This window comes from Petaurus breviceps, unplaced genomic scaffold, assembly GCF_028583685.1.
Source record: "Petaurus breviceps papuanus isolate PSGF00001 unplaced genomic scaffold, PetGlider_PUasm1.0 38, whole genome shotgun sequence".
NCBI lineage: Eukaryota > Metazoa > Chordata > Mammalia > Diprotodontia > Petauridae > Petaurus > Petaurus breviceps.
In genome coordinates this window covers 25,337,823-25,362,818 of record NW_027186304.1, presented here as the reverse complement: position 1 = coordinate 25,362,818, position 24,996 = coordinate 25,337,823, and the positions used below count along the sequence as shown (strand labels likewise).

Below are 24,996 nucleotides of genomic sequence, written 5' to 3'. Positions count from 1 at the left end.
TCTTTTTGTATTGTAAGGACAATTGTTTTTGGCCTACTACAAAAACTGTGTACAAATAAATTTTAAGCTATGCTAATAGCTTTTTAACCGCTATCTTTGGGCATATAAATACATGAGCTAAAGCAAGACATAGCGCTTTGCTTTTTTCTGTCACTATATAATTATTTAAATGACAGACCTTGTAGGTGCTTGTTTTATGCACATTACTAGTGATCATGTAAGTGTGTATTTGTACAGATGGGTGTGTGTGCTTGGGTTTCATCATGCCAATGAACATATCTTTGTTAAGATTACTTGCTAGCTTTTAGTTTGCCTTATGAGCAGCATGTTCCAGGAGAAAATATTACGATGATGCACCAGAACCATTCTGTTATGATATCTAAAAGCCACATTATAGATTTGATAGGAAGGAAAATTATGGTTCCCATGGCAAGCTTAACTTGGGCATTTTACACACATCTATATTAAAGCATAAATTTAGCAGCACTTACAGTCATACAAAATACTGAGTATGCACAAGGGGACCATCCTACGGTTGCTATAGGAACCATTTACTCTTTAAATTTTTCTGTAGTTAAAGTCTTCTCCATGTTCGTTTGAGTTCCGGATGAATATATGGTATGATTTAAAACACCATGGCTGAAAACACAACAGACTTTCTTGGGACGTCCCGTGATTTGACCTGAGTGTGGTTTTTAGGATATTTTGCATCAAGGCAAAACCCTAGTACATGAAGGTGCGATAGAAAAAACAAAATCTGGTGAGGTTCTGTAGAGAAATATAATCAGTAAGTTGTATCTGGAGATACCAATTTAAAAAAAAAATCAATAAATAAAATTAACTCAAATAGGATAAAAGTTAAAAATTGAATTTCCCTGGGATTGCCTTAGGAAAATAATTCAGTGGGAGTGTCCAGCTTTCTGACTTAAAAGGTTTTATAAAAAAGTATTTGAAGGTTCTTGTCCTGGGTTTAGAGGTTGTGCTTTTCAATACCACAGATTAATGTGGTTCCCCTTAGAAGAATGGAAGAATGTATATCTCCTTAAGGAACATCAGTGGTTTGGGTCGTTTAGAGTAAAATAGTTCCAATGAATGGCTGCTGGGACAGTGTTTCCCATACTCACCACATGAATCAGCTCTGTATGTAGTTACTTGTTTCTAAGCAACGTAAATGTTGCTCACAGCAGCTTTCCACATTTTGGTAAGCATGCAGAACTTGGAGGCCATACTTAACTGTGATCTCTTGGGCAAAATACTTAACCTCTCTGGACCTCAGTTTCCTCATTTGTCAAATCACTTTACTAGTACTTGCACTACCAACCTCATAGGGCTGTTGTAAGGATTGAGTATGATTATGCTTCATGATTACAGATGGGAAAATACTTTGTAAATAAAAATGCTGCAGTGTTTACATATGAACTACTATTGTTTTGAGTAGGAAGGAAGGTTGACTGATTTCCTGCCTGTTTTGGAGTCCTCATAATTACAGTGGGCATATTAAGAATCCTATCTTCTTAACTGACTTTGCCTCTAAGGGAGGGGTTCTTAACCTCAGATGTTTAAACTTTTTACAAAACAAAACTTGGATAGCTGTATTTTAATATAATTGATTTCCTTTGAAAATCTATGCATTTTGTTATAAGCATTTAAAAGCATCATTCTGAAAAGGGTTCCATAGGGTTCACCAGACTGCTCAAGGGGTCTAGGACACAAAAATAAGTAGGAAACCTTTCTCCAAGGAGTATTGCACGAGATGGACAATAGTGGTCACTCTTATGTATTTACTAAATTAAAAAGCTTTAAATGTGCTTGATATCAAGCTGCTATTGGAGTTTTCCCCTTCCTTCCCCACCCCTATGATACCAATTCACCCTTTCTTCTTTTGGAGGTAGCAAGATAATGAGAGTAGTAATGGCTTTGGATATTGGAGAAACTGTTCTTCCTACCCAATCTTACCTCCATTGTTCTAGAATTAGCTCTGCAGATAGGTCAGAATGAGAAATGGAAAAAGGGATGTTTTGTCAAGGGACCTGCATATTATTAGTATATATTTCTTGGTGGCAAGGGCAGGTGCTAACTGTGATGTATTTTAATGTCCCTACTCTCATCAAAATCAGAGCTGGAACAACAATAACAAAAAAAAAATACCAAACATTGTTTTTTTCTTTTTCTTCTTTTGGGTCTCTAGTATCAGAGAGAAATCCTAAGAGAAGGGAGTATCATTGCTTTTTACCTTTGAGAGGATCATGCTGACTCTCAGCTGCAAGTCAATTTGCTTAGCTCTTACCACTCTGTTTGAATGGGAAGGCTGAAGAACCCTTCTGGGATTGCCCATCTTCATACACAGTCTGAATAAAGTGATGGTATGACCGGTCACATAACTTCTCTTGTGTTTTCTATTGGCTTAAATATTTAGACATGAAGGAAGAAAATAGCTAACCAAAAACCATGTGGTAACAGTTTGATCTTGAATCCAGGAACCTCAGATTGAGTGGAAAAAAAAATAGAATGATGGGCGCGTGATCACATTATGTACACTGTGAGATGACAAAGTAAAGATATTAATGTCTTTGGACTTGGAAAGAATTAATCCAGAATCGTTCACCAAAGGGCATTGATCTATAGCAACTCTTAGATACTGTTATAATTTTTGTCATTCATTGTTCTTATATTCATAAAAATAATGATGCTGATACACTTTTGTTGATTACTATGTACTTAAATATGAGGCACAACATATCCATAGTGGATAGAGAACAAATCTTGAGATGATAACCTGTTCACACCCTGCCTCTGACAAAAACAAGTTCAGTGACTGTGGGCAAATAACTGAACTTTTTGTTGAGGCAGGAAAGTCCCTAAGGTAATAAGTTTCAGAGCAGTTGCTTCAAACTGCATTTGTAGAGGGAGTTTCCTTACTGGGTGTTCCTATAGCAATAAACCCATAGGTCCAGACCATTATCAAAAAATATAAATATGTAATATAATTGTTATGATTAGATTGGTACATTAGTCTAATTATTATAAAATTAACTTTCAAGGAAGTTGATTGACTTGCCCAAGGTTGCACAATCAGTATCAAAGAAATCTTATAGTTAAAAGGAACTTCGGATGTTATCTGTTCTAACCCAAGTCTGAACAAGATTCTTCTCTATAACATTTCCAGAAGAACTCTGTGAAAAGGAACCCATGACTTTCTGAAGCACCCCATTCTTCTTTTGAACCTCTATTTGCTAAGACATTTTCACTTAGGTTAAACTAAAATCTGCCTCTATTCAACATCCATCAATCCACAGGATAATAGATTTAATGTGGAAAGGGACCTTAGAGGTTATTTAGTCAAATCTTCTTGGTTAACAGTCAGAAAACTGTGAGAAAACTGAGACCCAGAGAGCACTTAAGTTGTTCCTAGCTAATTATTAGGAGCCAAAATAAATGTCTGATCTCTCTTATAAATAACAGTTGTGATCACAGATATCCTATATAAGTTACTCAAGAAAAAAAGCCATTGGAACATAAAGAGTTCAGAGAAACATTAGAAGATTTGGATGGAGTGATGAAGCAGAGCCCAAAAGAACAGTATATGTAATGACTACTACACAGTAAATAAAGTGAGCACTGATGAACTTCCAAATTTGGGTCAGTGCAAGAAATGCTTGAGATATTCCTTTTCCTATGAGGTGGGGATTTCTTAGTCATACTTTATTAGAGCCCTCTGAACCCCTAGGATTTCTCTGTAGCTATAACTAACATTTGTATGCTATTTTAAGGCTTGCAAAATTCTTTACATATATTATCTCATTTGATCTTCAAAACAGTTCTTTGAGTTATTCAACAAGCATTTACTAAGATTTTTACTGTGTATCAGGCAATGTTGTAAGTACTGAGGATACAAAGAAAACCAGAAAAAATAACGACTGTTATTTTAAAAAAGCAACCATGATCACTGTTCTTCAGGAGCTCACACTTTAATGGAGGACACAATATGCAAACAACTATATACATATGGGATATATACAGTACAAAGGAGAGTTAATCTCAAGGAAAGTCACTGTTGGTGCCAAGGATCAGGAAAGCCCTCTGGGAGAAGACAGTATGAGGGAAGCCAGAACAAAGAGGTGTGACTGGAGAGCATGCCGGGCAACCATTGAAGATACACAGAGTCGAAAGCTGGAGCACTGTGTTTGAGAAACAGCAAGATAGATATTTGAGTAATCATCAAAGAGAAAAGTTTAAGAAGACTAGTGTTAGGTGCTTTTTTTTTATCATCATTTTATAAATGAGCCGATTGAGGCAGGTAGAGATTAAGTGATTTGCTTAGGGTCACACAGTTAATTAGCATCTGAAGTAGGATTGGAATTCACATCCCCCTTACTTTTAGTCTAACATTCTATGAACTATATCACCCAGCAACATCTAGCTTATGACATTTGTCCCTTTTACCAGAGGTTCTTAATTTGAGGGCACATGAACTCTAAAAAAAAAACAAAAACCACCCCACAACATTATGATAACTTTATTTGAAAATATTTAGTTTCCTGTGAGACCAGCTATGACAAAACCTACAATTGTCCCCCCAGGAACTTAATTGAGCTCTCACTACATCTTCAAAGGTGAAGGAATTTTCCTTATTTTGAATTCTCTAGATAAATGAAATTGCAGGTTTTCCTCTGCCCCAGAAGAAAATTATTTTGTTTAAATAATGGAATTCAATTTTAACTATACCACAAATTCCAATTTAATGTATCTTTTTTTAAAGACACTTACTAAAAATGTCTATCTTTTATGAAGGGACCCGTAAGATGATTGAAATGTCCTTGTTCATATATGTTAATGGAACAAGAAGAGCATAATTCAGGATCTTAAGTCTTCTCTAATCAAAATTGATAAATACTATAGTTGTCTTGGTTATAAAAAGGGTTGAGAAATTCAAAGGCCAGTGTTATCTTAATTATCAGAATGAAAAGAACTCTAGATAGCAGTTTTTGTTGAAATATTAAATTACTATTTGATTTAAATAATGTAAAATGTTTTAAATGGAATTACTTCAGGCACTGCAGATATTAAGCAAGAATTTAATAATCATTTTACAAATGGGCATATCTGAAAGCCGAATAATGTAGACTGGTTTTTCCCCCTATTAAGTAAATGAAAAAGCTGCTTAATCCCTACCTGTATGGTTAAGGATGGGCGGCTGACCCCCTATCTCTTGCCTCTGAGCCTGTACAGGCAGAGCCATACCAAAATGCCCTGAAATTGATTAATTTATTCTAAGTGCTGCTAACATCCCATAACTTCAATTTTTTTTCAATCATAGCTCTGATTTTTGCTAAAACTATTTTCCAAAAGGTTTAATATATATCTTTTTTTTTTGCCGGCAAATTACTGTTCATTTAGAAGTCTAAGAGTTAGTCCATTGCATAAAGATGGCTGTAAGTCTAATTTAAATAACTATCAGTCTTTTTGTTTTCCTTTTAGCTGGCTGAAATTGGAAAAAAAATTCATTTTAAGACACTTGCATTTTCATAGATATGAGTTTAACCCATTAATATAATTTAAAGTTAAGTATCAGTATGGTGTTCTATTAAGTTAACAAATGATACACATGCGATATTTTTGCAGTTCTGTATATTAAAATAGAAAGTAATGTAACTAATAATTTTTTTAACATTTTTCATCAGTTATATGAGATTTTTTTCCTGTGTAGAATGATAATATGATAAGACATAAGCTGAATCCACATAGGATTTTTAATCTCTCTGGGGTGTTTCAACTGACTGAGTAATAAAACCCTCCTTTTGCATATGTGGAAACTAAGGCATGGAGAGATAGAGGGATTTCTAATCTTTGTTAATTTCTCATTCACTCCTTCAAAAGAACATAACGAAATGTGTTTAATAGTTTGTCAAGGAAATCAGGTCAAAATGGCGGAGTAGAAACAGGACCTCCGAGTGGCTCCAGCTTCTACCTTCCCCAATCCATGTAAAAGGGGACTCTGAACAAACTGTGGAGCTACAGAACCCACAAAATGACACAGAGAAGCTAACCTCCCACTGAGGACAGCTCAGCATGGCGGCAGGAATTGGCCAACGTAGTGCTCTGGGAGCCGAGCCCAGGCCTGCATGAGCCAGAGGTTTTAGCCCTAGGGCAGGCCTGACCAGCTGCCAGCTGGAGGGATTCCAGATCAGCAGCAGCTGTGGCCGTTTCCAGATGTTTTCAACACATAGATGCAAAGGACAAAGTGAGAGGTCAGTGCAGTGTGGACTTTGGGACCAGTAGTTGGGAGTGCTTTGGCTTTTACCACCGGGGCGAGAAACCCCTGAGGAGCCCTGCCGTGCAGCCAGTGCCACGTTGCAGCTTCAGCTCCTGGCCTGCAGAGTGTAGGGGGACCAAGCAACCAGTCTGAGGGGTAATCACTCTTGCTTTAACCTGCTTGGATCTGGATTGCAGTCTAGGGTGGAGGTCCTGGGGTGTGTGTCCAGCTTGCCAGAGCGTGTGGAGACCTCAGAGAGGGCACCCATCTAATACCTCCGGCAGCTGAGAAAACCTCAGCATTTGGGACAGAAGCCTCTCTGTCTGGTGGCAGAATCCTACTGTGGCAAAAAGCCCAGGGGTCAAGTGACTGAGGGGGCAACATGACCAGGCAAAGGAAACAAAGCAGACAGAAGATTCCAACATTAGACTCCTATTTTGGGGACAAAAAGGATCAAAGCATGGAACAGGAGAAAGACAGTGAAGTCAGAACTCCTGCACCAAAAGCTTCAAAGGGAAATATGAGCTGGTTACAGGTCATAGAGGACCTTAAGAAGCAGATAAGAGAAGTGGAGGAAAAATTGGGAAGAGAAAAGAGAACAATGCAAGAAAATGATGAAATGAGAGTCAACAGCCTGACTGAGGAAAATACCACCTCAGACTAACTCAAATGGCAAAAGAGGCTCAAAAAGGCAATGAGGAGAGGAATGCCTTAAAAAGCCAAATTTGCCAGATGGAAAAAGAGTCAAAAGCTCAATGAGGAGAATCATTCCCTCAGATTTAAAATGGAGCAAAGAGAAGCTAGTGACTTTATGAGAAATCAAGATGCTGTTAAACAGATCCAAACAAATGAAAGAATAGAAGACAAGGTGAAATATCTCATGGGAAAAACCACTGACTTGGAAAATAGATCCAGGAGAGATAATTTAAAAATTATTGGACGACCTGAAAGCCATGATGAAGGAAGGAACCTAGAAATCATCCTCCAAGAAATTCTCAAGGAAAATTGCCCTGTTGTTTTAGAACCAGAAGGCAAAATAGAGGTTGAAAGAATTTACCGATCACCTCCTGAAAACGATCCCCATAAGAAAACTCCTAGGAATATTATACCCAGATTCCGGAATTCCCAGATCAAGGAGAGAATATTACAAGCAGCCAGGAAGAAACAATTTGAATATTGTGGAGAAAATTTGTAACTCAAAATCTGGTAGAAATTAATGATGTAAACCAGAAGTTAATAAAGCATTTGAAAAATGAAAAAATTAGACTAAAAAATAATATTAAAAAAACAGTTTGTCAAGAGAAGATGCTCTAACTCTGTGAAGATGAGAAGAAAGCCATTTAGCATGCTTTATAGCTGGGTGTACATTTTAACTTTTTTCCCTCCTCTGGACAAAACATAAGCTTTCTGGTAGCAACTGCCTTTTGTCTTCTCCCTTTCTTTTTCTTCCTCCCTTCCTACTTTTTCCATTTTTCTTTTATTTTTGCTTTAATCTTGCTCTCTTCTGCCATCTCTTATAACTCTCTCCATGTTACTCTTTCTTCTCTCTTCTTTATTTTACCCTTCCTTTGTTTTCTAAATGGCCCCTTAATGGTTTCTATTCCTTATGCAGTTGTATTTCTCAACAGGATAAACATACTTACCAAAAGTTACTGTGATTTCATAAATTGTAATGGGTGTACTTGAGTTTGAGTGATTAACCTGGTAGGCATTTAGATATTGCTTTCCACACTTAATACTCATTCCACATTTTAGTGGAAGTATAATATTTATGATTGTACATGCTTAACCTAGTTTAATTAGATTTTTATATTCAGCCAAGTGTATCAGCTGGACATGACCATTTTTTCTAGGTCTTAAAAATCTGTGTTTCATGTAATATGCATGTATATAAGAACAAAAACACATACAAAAAGCAGGTTACAGGGGATTACATCTCATTAAAATGCAAGAGAAATTATACATTTTGTAATTTATTTTTCTTTGGGAAAGAAACAAAAATATGATTTTGTTAGAACAAAATTGGTATGGATAAAGAAATACCTTAACCTAACATATATTATAAACATTTAAAATATCTGTAATAAAAATTTGGATTTCTTTATATGTTGTTTCATATATCCCAGGAATAAACTGAAATTTTTTCCATTGTCCAAGGGTTTTCAGAATGAAACAAGTCCATAGTTTTGCACACATATAATATATATATATATATATATATATATATCTTCCTTTAAAATGCATATTGTAATTTACATAAATGTGGTTCACATATGATGCTACTATTAATTCAAAATATTAATAAGGGCTCATACTTCACATTTGAGCTTCCCTTAAATTACTAATTCTCATTTTTCTTGGGAAATTTAAGAAGTGAATATATCTAGTACTGACTGGTCTTTCAAAATATGTCTTCTTCTTTTTTGTTTCCTTGCCCCTTAGTAATTTATTATGACTGATTGGTCAGGGAGGGAAGGAGGATCTGTTCAGCTTTGTTCCTTGCTTACTCGTATTAGTTGATCTTTGCACTCCATCTTCTTGATTCTCCCTTGTGTCCCTTGGTCTTGCCCACTTCCTCATCCTTCTTGTACTTGGAGTGTACTTGCCTCTCTTGACTTTCAGCTCTAGCCAGTGGCAGATACTTTAAAAAGAGAGTACTGCTGTGACTAGAAGGTATAGCCTCACAAAACAGAATACGGTATTATTTAAGAACTAACAGAGAAAGTAAAATAAGCAGGCTTTGTATAGAGGACATATTTGCACTGTGACAGAGGGGTGAGTGGAGTGGAGGCTGATACATAGTAATATAAGGGAGGGTAAAAAGAGATCAGGTCCACTGGGCCTCCCAGTGGAAACAGGTCACACATTCATTCGATCCAGTGGACTTTTATGGGGTTCTTATATGGATCAAGCATCAGCAGACATTGGGGGAAGAAGGGTGCTGTTCTTGTTCAGGGATGTAAACCAATTCATGCCAGGGGGAATGCCTGAGCAATTGATAACTTAGTTAATATTCAAATTACTTGCTGGTGCTTTCAGCTGTTATTGAAGATCTTACTTTGAATAGATAACTTAAATGATTTGATTTTTAGTGAGGCAGGGAGGCAACTGAAATTTGTTATACCCTTCTAAGAAGATTTGCTTTGATCTCTAGAGAGACAAGAAAGCTCTATGAGCTAGTACTTTACAATATAAATTTTATTGTTATATTTTATAATATATCACCTATTTTTCTCACTGTCTTCCACCTACTCCCAGAGGGTCAGTCCTTATTTAGCAAAGTTATCTGTTACTTCCACTGGTCAGAGAGTAATGATAGAGACTTAAAAAGATAGCAACTTATCTCCCAATAAAAATTCTGGGATTTGGAGTTTTGTCTCCACCTGTTCATCCCTGACCAAGAAACTTTCATATAATTTTGAAACCAGACTGTGGAAACAACACAGCCCTGTGGATAATTTGAATAAGTCTTTGAGTAAATTTAGAAGAAAGAAAAGCAGAAACTCAGACAGGTAACTATGGCGAAGGTAGCATAATGGTGTTGGGTGTGTCTGGGCTCCACTATGGAAGCCGCCATCTTAGTTTACCATGCGTAGATAGACCTGCAGCAGCCAGAGAACCAAGGTGGTAGGAAAACTCATCCTTAGTAGACTTTCCCTTGTCTCTGCATGAATCTAGTTGGCTGATAAAGTAGTTTCTTTCTCCTCCATTTTTTCCCCTTCTCCTTTGGTTCTTTCTAAATGAGATTTCAATTCAAAGTTTCTTCCTTTTGGGTTGTTCTTTGCTGTACAATGGTATTTTATAGCATTTTTTTTTACATAAAGGTGATTACTCTCTAGTGTAATATGTCTTTAATTGCAGTCTGTGTGCACAAAATGAATGACCCTGGGGGTGTACAGCTTCTCAGATAGAAGTATCTATAAGTTTTCCTTGGGGCACTAGGTGTTGCCATAATGCACAGAGTGCTGGGCCTGAAATCAGGAAAATTCATCTTCCTGAGTTCAAATGTGGCCTCAGACACTTACTAACTGTATGGCCGTGGTCAAGTCATTTAACTTTGCCTCCATTCCTCATCAGTAAAATGAACTGGAGAGAGAAATTGCAAAACCACATCTTTGCCAAGAAAATCACAATGAAGTCTTGAAGAATTGGACATGACTGAAAAATGACTGAATGACAAAGTTCCTCTTTTCAGCTTGGTGAACACATGTTACCTGGGGGTTGATGTGCTATGGTATTCTATTATGTAGTTATTAATAACTTTCTAAATTCTGCAAAGGAATATAGAGAGAATTCCAAGTTAATCTGGGGCTATTGCTTATGGACCTAAGGAAGTCTATTGCTGACACTTGAAGAATCTGTTGTGTGGGTCCCTATGGGTATGAAATTTCCTTTTCCTGTAAGTCTTCACAAAGAAGAAAGGTACCTGGAGACCAAAGATGGCAGTGACCAGAATAGAAGAGCACCTTCTAAGTCTGTCCTTGTGGATAGATTTATAGGGGCAGTGGGAGAATTCTGTTCCTGTCCCTTTAGGTCCCAGAAGGAAGAGGATTGAGATGATCATCCTTGGCTTTCACAGCAATATTTAGGAGTTATAAGAAAGAATGCATCAGGAAAGACACCAGACCTTTTTCAGATTTGGGGTGAAGTTCGTGTGTAGTCATCTATTTGAAATTAGCCAGGATAAATATTGTGCTCTGTTAATTTGTCTTCATGTCATGTCATCTCCAGTAAAGATAACTAAACTATTTTAGCAATAAGGCTATGGGACATACTTCTGACAATGCCTGTGACATAGTAACTGTTTAATAAATGGTTTTTGATTGACTCTGGAGCAGGGTTGCTTGTGATTATTTATCTTCTAGGTTAAAAGAGTGACATGAATCCATCTTAACACTATTTATACAGTAGAGTTTTTGTTTGTTTGTTTGTTTTTTTGCCTTTTTGGAGGGCAACTGGGGTTAAGTAACTTGCTCAAGGTTACATGGCCAGTTCCTTTGTGTGGGTGTTAAGTGTCTGCTGGAACTGAACTTAGGTCCTCCTGACTCCAGGGCCAGTGCCTTACTCACTGCGCCACCTAGCAGCCCTACAGTAGTTTTTTTTTTTTTTTTTTTTTTTTTAAGAATGAAACAAGTAGAATTTTAAAATAATTTCAAGTGCTTGCTTATTTGGCCAGAAAAGACAATAAATGTTGAAAAAAAAAGTGGTGTCCTCGTATGGTGAGAACCATATTTTGTGTGTGAACTTAGTTATTTCCCACAGAACTTCTCATTGTTCACTGTAGGAGAAATCCAAAGCAGCCATCAGGAGGGCCGGTTTTTGTCAAGCTTTTGGTTTGGTTATCATCTCTAGATCTCAGATCCATTTGTCTAATGGCCCCAACCTCCAGGTTCTCTCTGCAACTGCCCATCAGACATCTCAAAGTGGAGGTCCTATAGACATTTTAAACTTAACAAATCCAAAACAGAACTCATTGTCTTTCCCTCCAAACCCTCCCCTTTTACTCATTTTATTATTACTGTTGAGAATATTTTCATCCCCCCAGTCACCCAGGCTCACAATAGTCCTGGTCAGATCTTATAATTTTCAGCTTCACATCACCTCTTATATACCCCCTTCTTTCCTCTGACACTGACACTACCTTGATGTAGGCCCTTGTCACCTCATGACTAGATTACTGCAAAAGCCTGACTCGTCTCCCCTACCCCAAGGCTCTCCCTGCTCTCGTCCACCCTTGCTCTCTTCCATGGGCTCTTTGATCTAGTCCTGGCTATTCCTCATACGGGACACTCTTTCTGATGAGGCACATTTTCACTGACTGTTCCCCATGAGTGGGAATCTTTTTCTTCTTCTCTCCCCCTCCTTCTCCTCCTCTTCCTCCTCCTCTTTCTTCTCCTCCTCCTCCTCTTCCTTCTCCTTCTTTCTTCTTTTCCTGTATTCCCTACTTCCTTCACATCTTAGATGAAGTCCCACTTTCTGCAAAAAACTTTTGTCAGTCATCTTGTATAGATCCTGTATTTATCATGTATAGATCCTGTTTGTAAGACAGTTTATTTGCATGTGACTGTCACATTTAAGTCTCTGTCCCCTTACCACCATCTCTCTTTGTATCCCCAACATTTAGCACAATCCCTGGCATGATATAGGTAATTAATTAATGTCATTTGATTGACTTCCTTATGGACTTCTGTATTCAGTGGGTATATTAAATAATAAAATTGCTGCATAAAATTCTATACTCTTGATTTTTTCTTAAACTTGAAATTATTTTGGCACACAGTACCTTTTAAAGGAATGAGAGGAACCTAGCTTACAATTATGCAGAAATAAAACTAATCATTCACTAATATTTTATTAGTCTAGCATTTTGACATTAATGTCCAGATTCACATTGCCTTTGGCATCATGCATTATGTAGAAGACTCTGTTTTACATGTCTATTATGTGCCTCTTTTAATGCTTACAAATAACATTATAAAGTTAATTTCTTTTTGTTAACAACCAAATGTCCTAATTACACAACTGAAATCTATTTTGTTTAGATTTCTTAGTGAATAATAAAAGATTTTTAATGTTGAAAAAAACATACACTTCAATATTCAGGGTTTCCTGGGTACTGGGGTAGAGTATTTAGTGTAGAATAGGTATTTCTGTCTTATATTTCATCATCACGTAATCTGTCACTTTCTGGGGTGAGGATGGAGGCAGTTAAGATGATCATTCAAGTTCAGGTGACAGATAAAGTGAAGATCTCCTCTTTAAAGAAGATGAAGACCAAGAAGTAGTGCCAAAGTCAGATCAATAGGGTAGAGGGCAAGGAGGTGGCAAGAGTTGAATGATGAAATCAGTGTTTTGAGTTCAGGTGCCTGGGAGGATTGTGACATCATCAATAAAAATAGGAGACGTTGGGAAGGGCAGGTTTTGGACTTCGGTTGGTCAATTGTTATGGTTGTTCAGTTAGGTCGTATTTTTCATGACCCCATTTGGGGTTTTCTTAACAAAGATTGAAATTAAAGTGGCCTGCTCTTTCCTTCTCCAGTTGATTTTAAAGATGAGGAAACTGAGGCAAACAGAGTGAAGTGACTTGCCCAAGGTGATACAGCTAGTAAACCTCGGAGGTCAGATTTGAACCGCGTCTTCCTGACTCTAGGCCCAGAGCTCTATCCACTGCATTAACTTGGCTGCCCAATAGCTGCCCTGGCTGGTCAATTTTTCAACAAATATTGAACACTTACAAGACATACTGTATACAAGGTCATAGTATACTGCTTCTTAAACCTTACCTTAATTTCGTAGCAGAATCCCTTCTTTATGTCTAAGAGAATGCTATCAAACAACCAACATTTAAAATATATTTATTGAGTATATACTATGTATAAATCATAATTATTTAAAATTTATTTTTATGAACATAATCAACAAATGCAAACATTTCAACATACAAAATAAGCAAGAGACTTATATAGAAAGATATAAGATATAAACTTACATAATATATAAGTATATAGTGTTTTTTTAAAATAAAGAAAATGTATATTAAGTTAAAGAAGGTATTAACAACAAAAAAATATTACTGTCTTCTTGGTCCTGTACATCATACTTCAGCTCTCTCCCTCAAGTCCATACCTTTTCTTTCTGGACCCTGGAGTCTTTTTTTGGTCGATCTTGCCTCAGCATCTAGACCCCCATGGTAGTTGCTCTGGTCATGGTATATTCTAACCCCTGTTATGATTCATTCTATGATTTTGATCCATGTGAGGATTTATTTGATTCTCTATTCATATGTAAAATGAGGGCAATAAGAGGGTAGAATATAGCTTACTTGATTAACTAGGCAAACATTTAAAAAAGCCAAAGTGCACTGAAAAAGGTATTTGTTAGTTCATTAAGAAACTAAAAGAGATTTTGCAATTTAAGTTCTTTATGCAAAAGAAATGGGGGGAGAAGCAGGAATAGGGAAAGAAATTTGCCTAGTATCTTTTTTTTTAAGTAGAAATATTTTAACAGAATTAATATTCTGGAGGAACAAAAAAGAAAGAAAGAAAGAACCAGCACACAAATGCCCACACTCTTAAATTAGTATCACTCAAGCTCTAAAGTGTTTAGGATGGCAGAATTTCAGAACCCTTACCAGCTGTTCTCCCTGAACAGTTGCCTCTGGATAATGAATGCTTTAACTGAGGTCTGCATAGGAGTAACATCTGTACTATTCCATTGGGCATTTTGGAAGTTTGGATATGAGAGTTATTCTTAAATGCTTTGTATTTTTTCACATTAAAATATAATTTTCTTTCTCTTTCTATCCTTGCCTTGTCACCCCCCATCCCTACATAGGGCATTGATGTAAGGGACGCACCTCTAAAGGAAATCAAAGTGACAAGTCCTCGTCGATTTACAGCCTCCTTTAACGTTGTGAACACAACAAAGCAGGACGCTGGGAACTATCGTTGTATGATACGCACTGAAGGAGGTGTTGGGATATCAAACTATGCAGAGTTGGTAGTTAAAGGTATTTGATTTTTTTCTATCTTTTGGCCTCCTATACTGAAATAAGTACATATTGTAAACTTGTTATTTCATTTCATTTTTAAAGCTCAGACTTATCTGCTTCTTCTGAAAAGCAAGTCTATAAAAGTCCATGTTGACAAATTGCATTTTAAATGCATATTTTGCACATGGGTTATGTTTTTGAAAGCTATATTTTATTTATGTTTTCTTGCTTATTTGCAGTGGGAATGAATGTGCTCTTGGCAAATACTTCTGCCAAGTCCATATGCAGTGATTACAACCTATAAATTTATTTAAGGAATGAACATTATTTACTGATAGAAAACCACTTAAAATGCAAATATTCACCAGACAGGAGTGTTTATGACAGGAGGGTGGTTAATAAAACCAAGCAATGTTCATATAAAAATGCCCAGTCACATCACACAAACAATATTGATAAAGTGGTGTTAAAATTCATTATGTTTCAGTAACCATCTATGGCTTTATTTTGCATGACAGGAAAGTTAAGTCATTATTGACCAAGTAGGCAAGGAAATAAAAGGAGGAAAGGGATTATTTTTCTTGAGTTGACCACAAGTCATTTCACAAGTTTCTAATGTCCTTCAGCTAAGGAATCTTTTCCTGATCCAGAAGAAATAATGTAAACTCTTGGTTCTTTAGCTCATTATTTCACGTGGCTTATGGGTACCCATTTGTCTTCCCCCCTGGGAAACCTGAGATACATATATAAGTATATGCATATATATATAAATAACTATAGCTATTCCTACACACACACACACACACACACACACGTTGGGCGCCATCATGGTGCATGGTCTGTGATCACATGATCTTTGTCTGTATCTACATTCCTACTGGTGGTGGGGTATTAGAGGTGAAAGTGTAGGAATTCATGCCATATTTTAGAGTATATACTAATGTGGACCTAAATTATATTTCAAACCTGAAATAGTATTAAGGAAGGATATGTATGTATGTGTGTATGTATGTATGTATGTATGTATGTGTATGTGTGTATGTATGTATGTGTATGTGTGTATGTATGTGTATGTGTGTGTATGTATGTGTGCATGTATGTATGTGTGTGTATGTATGTATGTATGTGTATGCGTGTATGTATGTACTTACACATTTGTATTCCTCCCTAGGAAACCTAAGAGATAACTTGGTTTTCTTCATTGCTTGTGTGTACACATATACATATACATAACTATAGCTATTCCTACACACACACACACACACACACATTCCCTGACCATATGTTCCCTGTCTGTATTTACATTTCTATTGGTGTCAAGGTAGTATAGTAGGGAGTGTTATACAGATGGGAAAATCATTCTTTTTATCTTATACACTTTTTAATTAAATGTTTTTTTCTTTGACTTATACCTTTTGGTTGAGTAGTAACAGAAATATATTGATAGTAAGAGAAATACATGTGTGTACATATAGGCTCACATATATGTAGGTGTGTATATGGATATATGAATGCACATGTGTGGCATGTATGTGTATGTGTATGTACACACTCACATGCTTACATACCCTTCCTTAATACTATTCCAGGTTTGAAATATAATTTAGGTCCAGGTTAGTATCTACTCCAAAATATCCATGAATTCCTGCACTTTCACCTCTGCTACCTCACCACCGGTAGGCATGTCGATACAGACACGGAGCATGTGGTCACAGACCATGCATGATGGCGCCCAAGTGTAGAAAGCACATGTGGCAGGGTCCCCACATGGTTGGGCATGTTCATGCTTCTGATGCTGTAGAATCATTTCTGTAGCATCAAGCAAGCAAAACTTCCAGGAAGCTGAGTGGAAAAGGGATGGCAAAAGGTCTTTTCAATTTCTGTAATGGTCCTGGTCCTCTTTCGTCCTGCATTCCTTTGTTATGCATTTTTTGGCATCAAGAAAATCTCCAGAGGTTCCTAATTATCTACTGGTTTCTATGAAAAAAGTGTAAAACTCAACCTTTGTAAGCTTGTCCTTTCCTCCAATAAAATGTTTTTGCCAAGTCCTATTTCTCTTTGCATGTATGCATTAATATTAAGTAACTAAGGGACAGATTAGCATTCAATAATATTCTTCAACACTTATAATTCTGGTTGTAATTGTGTAATTCTTTAGCGTTCAGTGCTAAAATAAAGATGCACAAAATCTCTATGGCAATTATGGAAATCAGACAAAGAAAGGGGGAGTCATAAGGTGCTTCACTGTGGCTTGGTGGATATTTGGGGTTTTTGTTTTGTACTGAACTCATTTCCAAGCATTGAGGTTGATGAGTAAATTCCCAAACACAAGATCATGTACTAGTCATGTACTAGACATGAACTGGTAACTGTGTCCATGTTACAGCTTTTATCAGTCACAGTATATAACTTATGACTCAGTGTCTAAATTGTGATTCAGTATCTAAGTTATAATTTTTTAACAGATCACCATGTTCAGGTTTCCATCTTTTACAGGTTTAAATTAATGGCTTTTCACATCTTACTGTGTATTTTGATTTTTTCCCCAATCAGGACCCCATAATCTATTTTATTTAAAGAAAATAATGATGCTAAAATGATTTATATAGTAGACCACTACTTTTCAAAGAGTTTTCTGCTGTAGCCTGTCTGGCTATTCTTTAGAATAAGTTTAAAAGTATTGGAACCAATAACTTTGTCCTTACCTATGATATGTAAGTATCTTTCCTTAGATCATTTTCTTTTGAGCTATTTCAAAACCTTTACCAACCAGTGTTGAAGGCTCTTGAGAGCTGTTGAGAGTTTATCATTTCCCCTCTTTCATTCCAGTATCACTGAGGCTTTACTCTTCTCTCACATGAGCAATCAAATTCAAATCTTAACCATCAGACTTGTCCAAAAGTGAAGTAGATAGTGGATTCTGCCTTGCTGGAGGTTTTCAAATAGGTTCTAGATGTCAGCTATGATATAAAATGGGTATGGGATGGCCTAGATGGCTACTGAATACTTCTTCCAGACCTAAAATTTGGTGATTTTCTGAAAGTAATAGACTTCTTGAAAATTATCTCTGAAGAAGCCAAATAATGCAGCAAATTTAATTTTTTTCCTTTATACCTTCATTTCAAAAGAGTCGCAGTAAATATGATGCCCCCATTCTGTCAACCACCATTTATTAATTAACCAAAGTGTAGCCTAGTGCCTTGCACATAATAGGTACCTAGCAAATGATTATTGAATTTCACATAAAAAGTATTTAGTAAAAGGTTATTGAATTGGTCTCCTGTGTGCAAAGCCCTACTCTATACAAGGTACTGAAGATGATACATCAATAATTTTTAAAATTTAATTTAATTTTCAGTTAAAATTCTCTCCCTTTTCCCTCTAACTCCCTGACCCATTGAGAAAAAACAAAGCCCATTATAAATGTTTAGTCAAGCAAAACAAAATATGCATTATCGGTCCTTATCTCCTCTACCAAAATATGCTTCAGTCTGCACTGTGAGTTCATCATGTTTCTATGTGGAGAAGAATAGCATGTTTCATCATGAACCCTTTGGAATCAGATTTGGTCGTTGTATTAAAAATAACCTTTCTGGAAGTGAGATATTTCAAATTTATCTTAATGTATAGAAGCACCAAGATGTAATAAGCATTCTCAGGCCAGCAATTAACACAAATATAATGAGCTCTAATCTATACATTTCATTAGGTTCAAAAGAGCATAGATTTAAAGCTGGAAGAACCCTTGGAGGCTATCAACCCAAAAGTTTAATTTTACCATTGAAAACTGGTCCCCAGAGAGTTTAAAAACTTGGCTACAAGGATACTTTGTAGTTGCTTTATGTATACCTTTAGATGTATATGTCATCTTCTCCCTTAGAACAAAGGCTTCTTGAAGACAGAGACCATTTCACTTTTGTCCTTGTGTCTCCCGGTGTAGCACATTGGGCATAGAGTCCAGACGGCCTGAGTTCACATAGGATCTCAGATGCTTACAAGCTGTGTGGCCCTGGGCGGGTCAATTAACCATGTTTGCTTTTGTTTCCTCATCTATAAAACTGGAGAAGGAAATGACAAACCACTTCAGGATTTTTACCAAGAAAACCCCCAAATGGGTCATGAATAGTTGAACATGGTGGGAACGGCCAAACCGCAACAATAATTGTATTTCCCATACTTACCACATCGATTGGCATGTAGTAGATGCTTAATAAATACTTGATTGATTGATTGCTCAAAGTTCCAAGGGAATAACGGAAGTAGGCGTTCAACCGAGGCCCTGTGACTCCAAACATAAGGCGACCTTTTCCTCACGACCATGTGTGAAGTAGAACAAATATTTTTACGCTAATTTTATGGATGATAAAAGTGAGACTGAGACAAGCTCAAGGACTTTCCCGCAGCCACAGGCAGCCAGTAAATTTTAGCATCATAACCTGAGCTCCAGTCTCCTGACTCTAAGTATGACATTCTTTCCACTGTGCCATTTGCTCTTTACCATGCATGTCGTCTAATGGAATAGTGTAATATAGAAAAGCAGGAGTTTGTCTGTTTTGGAGGCGATTGGGATTAAGTGACTTGCCAAGGATCACATTACTAATAAGTGTCTGAGGCTAGATTTGAACTCACATCCTCCTGACTCCAGGACTCTTTATGACTCTTTCTACTGTACCACCTAACTGTCCCCAAAAGTGAGAGTTTTTTGACAGAAGAGTTTAAGTTTTTCTTCTTGACTTATGCACTGCATTGTTTTATGAAATTGGGTATGAATTGTTCATATGGACCTCCATTTTCTTGTCTCTAGATGCATAACATTAACATTTTTGTTTGTTTATTCTTTGCATAGGAGATTCTATCACTTTAGAGGGACATATGAAAATCAAATCTCTTTCAAGGAATGAATAAAGCATATGCACTATTGGGGGGAAGGGATCACCAGATGAAAAAGGAGACTGACAGTGGCACGAGCCAAGAAGAGTAAAAATAGGTTAAGGAACCATGCAGCAGCAAGGACAGTTTGTTTTTGATAGAATAAAGGTCTGGTTTATACTCATCATGAATGGGCTAGCTTCTACCAGGTTAGTTGGGTGCTATCTTGAATGCTAGGTGATACATTGAATAGAGCACTGGGCTTGCAGTTAGGAAGACTTATCTTCATGAGTTCAGATCAGACCTCAGGCATTCGCATCACCCTGAGCAATTTACTTCACCCTGTTTGTCTCCATTTCCTCATCTGTAAAAATGAGCTGGAGAAGTAAATGGCAAACCATTCCAGTATCTTTGCCAAGAAAGCCCCAAATGGGGTCACAAAGAATTGGATACACCTGGAATAACTGAACAGCTATACCAATCTTGAATGCTAAACATTTCGGGGAGAGCCAGTTACCTTTTTAAGTACGCTCTAGTAACATGAAAAATTATTTTAACATATTGTGGAATTTTAGTTTAGGATGAATGAACCTTAAGTATTGTGCATTTTGCCTCCCCTTCCCTCTTGGCACTTCAGAAATGAGAAAATTATGGCTGAGTCGTTAGGGCTCTCAACCAGTGGATGGCAGGGGCGGAGAAAGGTTCTAAGTCTCCCAAATCTTTAGTCCAAAGTATGTTGCATTACATCATATGACCTCTTGGTATCCTTAAAATCAAAATTCTTAATTTAACTTTCATAATGCCTCTGTGAGAGGCAAAATGCCAAAGAGGGTATAGAGCAGGCCTTGTTTAGGAGAACTTGGATTAAAGTCTCATTTCTGACACGTACTGTCTATGTGAACCTGGGTAAGTCACTTAATCTCTGAGTGCACCTAAGACTATAAATTGCAGAAATGTGCCAATCCTCATTGGATGCTATATATTTGGATTGAATCAAAGGTCTGATGGAAAAAAAAATTTTAAAAAGCCCCAATAGTGTATTCTTTTCATGAATATATCACACACTGGAAGGGAAAATATCTTTTTATAATTGTAGTCTATTTTTGAAGAAAAAATTAATTCAATCTGTACCTTCACTTGCCTTTTGACTAATGCATTCTTTCCCTTAATGTTTGTCATTTTATTTTAGTAATTTGAGATTTGTATTTATTCAGGATTTTGGAAGAATTAGCTCACAATGTAAATACTGGCTTTATTTTTGTGCTGAATTTAACCTCTCAGATCATAGGTTTCTTTGGATATTCAGCTGTGATATATCTAGTCCTCATTCAGATCTCATAAATGATGTAGCCTATTTGGACCTTACCTCAATGGGAGATGAAAAGAGAATAGTCCTTCTGGGACGATGAAGCAATAAAGTCAAGTCTGTTTTAGATACTTGTAAGGTATAAAGGGAATCGGTGTAATCACTAACCCTTATGACCTTATGCTGGAGTTGCATTTTGAATGGTATTTCAGCGGGCCTTGCTAGCCTTTGCAACTTGAAAGTAATTAACTGCTCTTTCAGCATGGTTACATAAATGCCTTAGGATGCTCTATAAAAGTTCCATTTCATGTCTTGGTTCAAGAAACAGTCTAATGATTTAAATTGATGCTTAATCATTTTTAGTTCAGTCAAAACTTTAAAGATATGAAGTTTCTGCACAAAGCTTTAGTTTATAAACTGTGGAAATTATAATTTTGACAATCTTACAGTAAATTCCTAATCTTCGGAAGGGGAGGCCTTTATACTGCCTTTATTTATTCTGCCATATTTCGACTTTGATGTCTGATGAGGTTTACCTTCGACATTAAAAATGTCACTCTGATGTATCCCCTGCCTCCCCGTGCCCAATAAAACAAAACAATGGAAAATGTTTTTGGCTGTTTCCTGCTATAGTAGACCATTCCCTACTTTTCAGCTTGATCTCTGAGGATTTATGGAAGAGAGGACTGGGAAGGAGTAAGCGAGATGCAGCTAAATGGAAATAGACCAAAAGCCTAAACTGCTTAAGGGGACCCACTTGAATCATCACCTGATTGTACATATATTTTTTTCTGACACAAGGAAAAATGACACATTATTAGTAGTAGAAATTTATAATATCGCTTTCATAGCTATTCCCTATCCTGTTTTATTTTCAGTATATTGTTAACTCCATAGGTTCCAGCTGCTGAGGAGGGATTTTTCTTTGGGTCTGTACAAACATTCAGGTAGCAGCTGACTGATGTATTTGGGGAAACTAACTTTTACTTTCCAGATAAGTATTTAGGGGGCAAAAAGGCTTTTTAACTTATGCAGAAGATATTCATATAATGTGAGGAATGTTGTCATTAGTTTATTCAGGTTTCAACCAGGAGAACATAGCCTTGTACATTCACTTAGAAAGGCTTTGTGTTCCTGTTGTCAGGATGATCAGATAGGATGATCTTCGCAAAATGCCTTGTGCTATAAATTCTACCAAAATATAAGGGGCAGATTATTATTGTTGTTAATCAGTTTCATTAATATATATACTCTTAGCAAAAGCAGTGTGGTTTCCTTTGCAGATTCAGACTCTACAATCCTACAACTTTAAAATCAGGAATCATAAGTTGTCAAAGAATAAGATCATGTAGTTTTTAGACAAAGAAGTCAAAGTTATCTATAGTCAGATGAAAAATGCTCAAAATCATGATTTATTAGAGAAATGTACATTGAAACAACTCTGAGGTACCACCTCACACCTATCAGATTGACTAATATGACAAAAAAAAATGGAAAATGATGGATGTTGGAAGAGATGTGGGAAAACTGGGACACTAAATGCACTGTTGGTGGAGCTGTGAACTGATCCATTCATTCTGGAGAGCAATTTGGAGCTATGACCAAAGGGCTATAAAACCATGTATATTCTTTGATCCAGAGATATGCTAGGTCTAGATCCTAAAGATATAAAAAAAGAGAGAAAAGGGCCTATTTGTGCAAAAATATTTATAGCACCTTTTTGTGGTTGCGAAGAATTGGAAATTGAAGAGATGCCTATCATTTGGGAAATGGCTAAACAAACCATGGTATATGGTTGTGATGGAATATTATTGTGCTCTAAGAAATTACAAGTAGAATGATTTAGAAAAATCTGCATTTACATGAACTGATGCAAAGTGAAGTGAACAGAACCAGGAGAACATTATACATAATAACAGCAATATTGTACAATGAAGAACTGTGAATGACTTATTCTCAGCAAAATAGTGATCCAAGACTATGATTAAGCATACTATCTGTCTCCAGAGAAAGAAATGATATTGTTTGAATGTAGACTATAGCCTGCTATTTTTTACTTTCTTTCATTCTATTTTTTTTGTTAGAGTCATTAGTAATGACTAATATGGAAAAGTTTTACATATATATGTATATAAAACATATAGCACATATGTAACCTATATCTAATTGCTTACCATTTCAGGGAGAGTAAAGGGGAATGAGGGAGGGATAGAATTTAAAATTAAAAACTTTAAAAAACCAAATGTTAAAAATCATTTTAGCATGTAATTGGGAAAAATAAAATATATTTTTAAAAGAAAAAAGTAGAGGAATCATCATGGGAACCTTTTAGAAACAATTAATTCATTTCTGTTATATGTTAAAGTAGTTTTATTGTGGCAGTCAAAATAAGAGGAAGCTCCATATAACTAGGAAGATATCGAGCAATTTCTTTATATTTTCAAAAGTGTTTTCAAATGATGATGACTTGAAGGGAAGTAGGCTTGTGAAAACAAAATATCATCCCCCATTAGGAAGGTTTCTTTCAACCTGCATTTGCCACTTACCTAGTAAGAGAAAGGCAGATCTGGATCGGAATCTGGATAGAAATGTTAAACTTCACAGATTGTTGAGAACACTAGTAAGAAACTCAAGGTCTCAACATTTGCAAAATCCCAAGGTTTCGGCAATGATTAAAAACTTTTAAAAGTTACCTTGAATAGTCTTTCTTTATAAGTTCATTTTGAAATTATGTCTTAATATACTTAAGAAAATTATTGTAGCATCTTTTTTGAGAATGAAGATTTCTTGTTGGTTTGAAAAAATGCCTCTCTGGTTTGATGTTTCAGAACCGCCGGTTCCCATTGCCCCACCTCAGCTTGCATCTGTGGGAGCAACTTACTTGTGGATACAGCTGAATGCCAACTCCATCAATGGGGATGGCCCCATCATTGGGCGTGAGGTAGAGTATTGCACAGCAAGTGGAAACTGGAACGACAGGCAGCCAGTAGACTCACCGAGTTACAAAATCGGGCACCTGGATCCTGATACTGAATATGAGATTAGCGTATTGCTCACCAGACCAGGGGAAGGAGGAACTGGATCCCCTGGACCAGCGCTAAGGACAAGGACCAAGTGTGCTGGTGAGTTTCCAAAATGACAGTGACTTCCTTTCCTTGTGCTGTGTGGCCTAGGTTTCCATCATGTGGTTTATCCTTCCCACCACTGATTGGAACTGTGGCTTAGGTCTCGGATTACCTTTCGTGGACAGTGACTGTGAATCTCAGTGTCTCAACATGTTGTATATAGTGGTTAGAATATAGCGTAGGGCAGGTTTCCTAGAGCAGACCATCTCCTCATGTTTGTAGAAGTAACTATCTACTTTTTTTTAATCACAGTATCCTCACAGAAAGTACAAGAGGTCAGATTTCTTTTCATGTTCCATTGGTCTAACATTTACAGTTAAAGTTCTTATTCACCCCCTCCAAAAGAAGTCCCTATAGGACTATGAAAGAATGGATAACCTTTAAACCATTATGGATAACCTCACCATTATTGATGAGTATTTCATGGAGGGGCCACTTGCCATTGGCCTATTTGTCAAATAGACAGAGGTGATTTGTGGACTGTGTAAAGGTCTCATTTCTTCCACTGTAAAGACACAGATGACTATACTTCACTGAGTCTTATCCATCTCAGAACTCAAAATAGCAAATGAAAGAGGAGAAAAATACATACACATTTGTATAAAAACAAAACAACCAAAAAATCTACACATAGAAACAAGCATGAGTTATAATAACGTTGGTATGAAGATAATACTTTACTGTATGAAGAGGTGTAATATACTATTAGGACATTGCAATGTGATTTTTGACATTTTCATTAGAAATCTGTGGGGTTTACTTTGATAAAATAAGTATTTATTTTAAATGTCATTTAAATGTCATTCTTTGGGTGATGCAGCCACATAGCCCCTATTAGTTTCAGAAACAAAGGATGTTAGATGCATTTAGATAGAAAAGTTTAAATAGTCTGTTTTGACTACTGGAGTATTTTTAGTTCACTTATATTATAGATCCTTTATTAAAATAAGAG

General features: G+C 36.5%; 1 protein-coding gene across 1 annotated transcript in view; it reads left to right on the top strand.

Moving 5' to 3' along the window:
• PTPRM (protein tyrosine phosphatase receptor type M) overlaps window positions 1–24,996 on the top strand; it is a 1,041,338-nt gene that overhangs the window by 406,763 nt on the left and 609,579 nt on the right. The window contains exons 6-7 of the mRNA XM_069099664.1: window positions 14,588–14,762; window positions 23,748–24,041. Coding sequence (XP_068955765.1) covers window positions 14,588–14,762; window positions 23,748–24,041 — 469 coding nt within the window. The remainder of the gene's footprint in view (window positions 1–14,587; window positions 14,763–23,747; window positions 24,042–24,996) is intronic.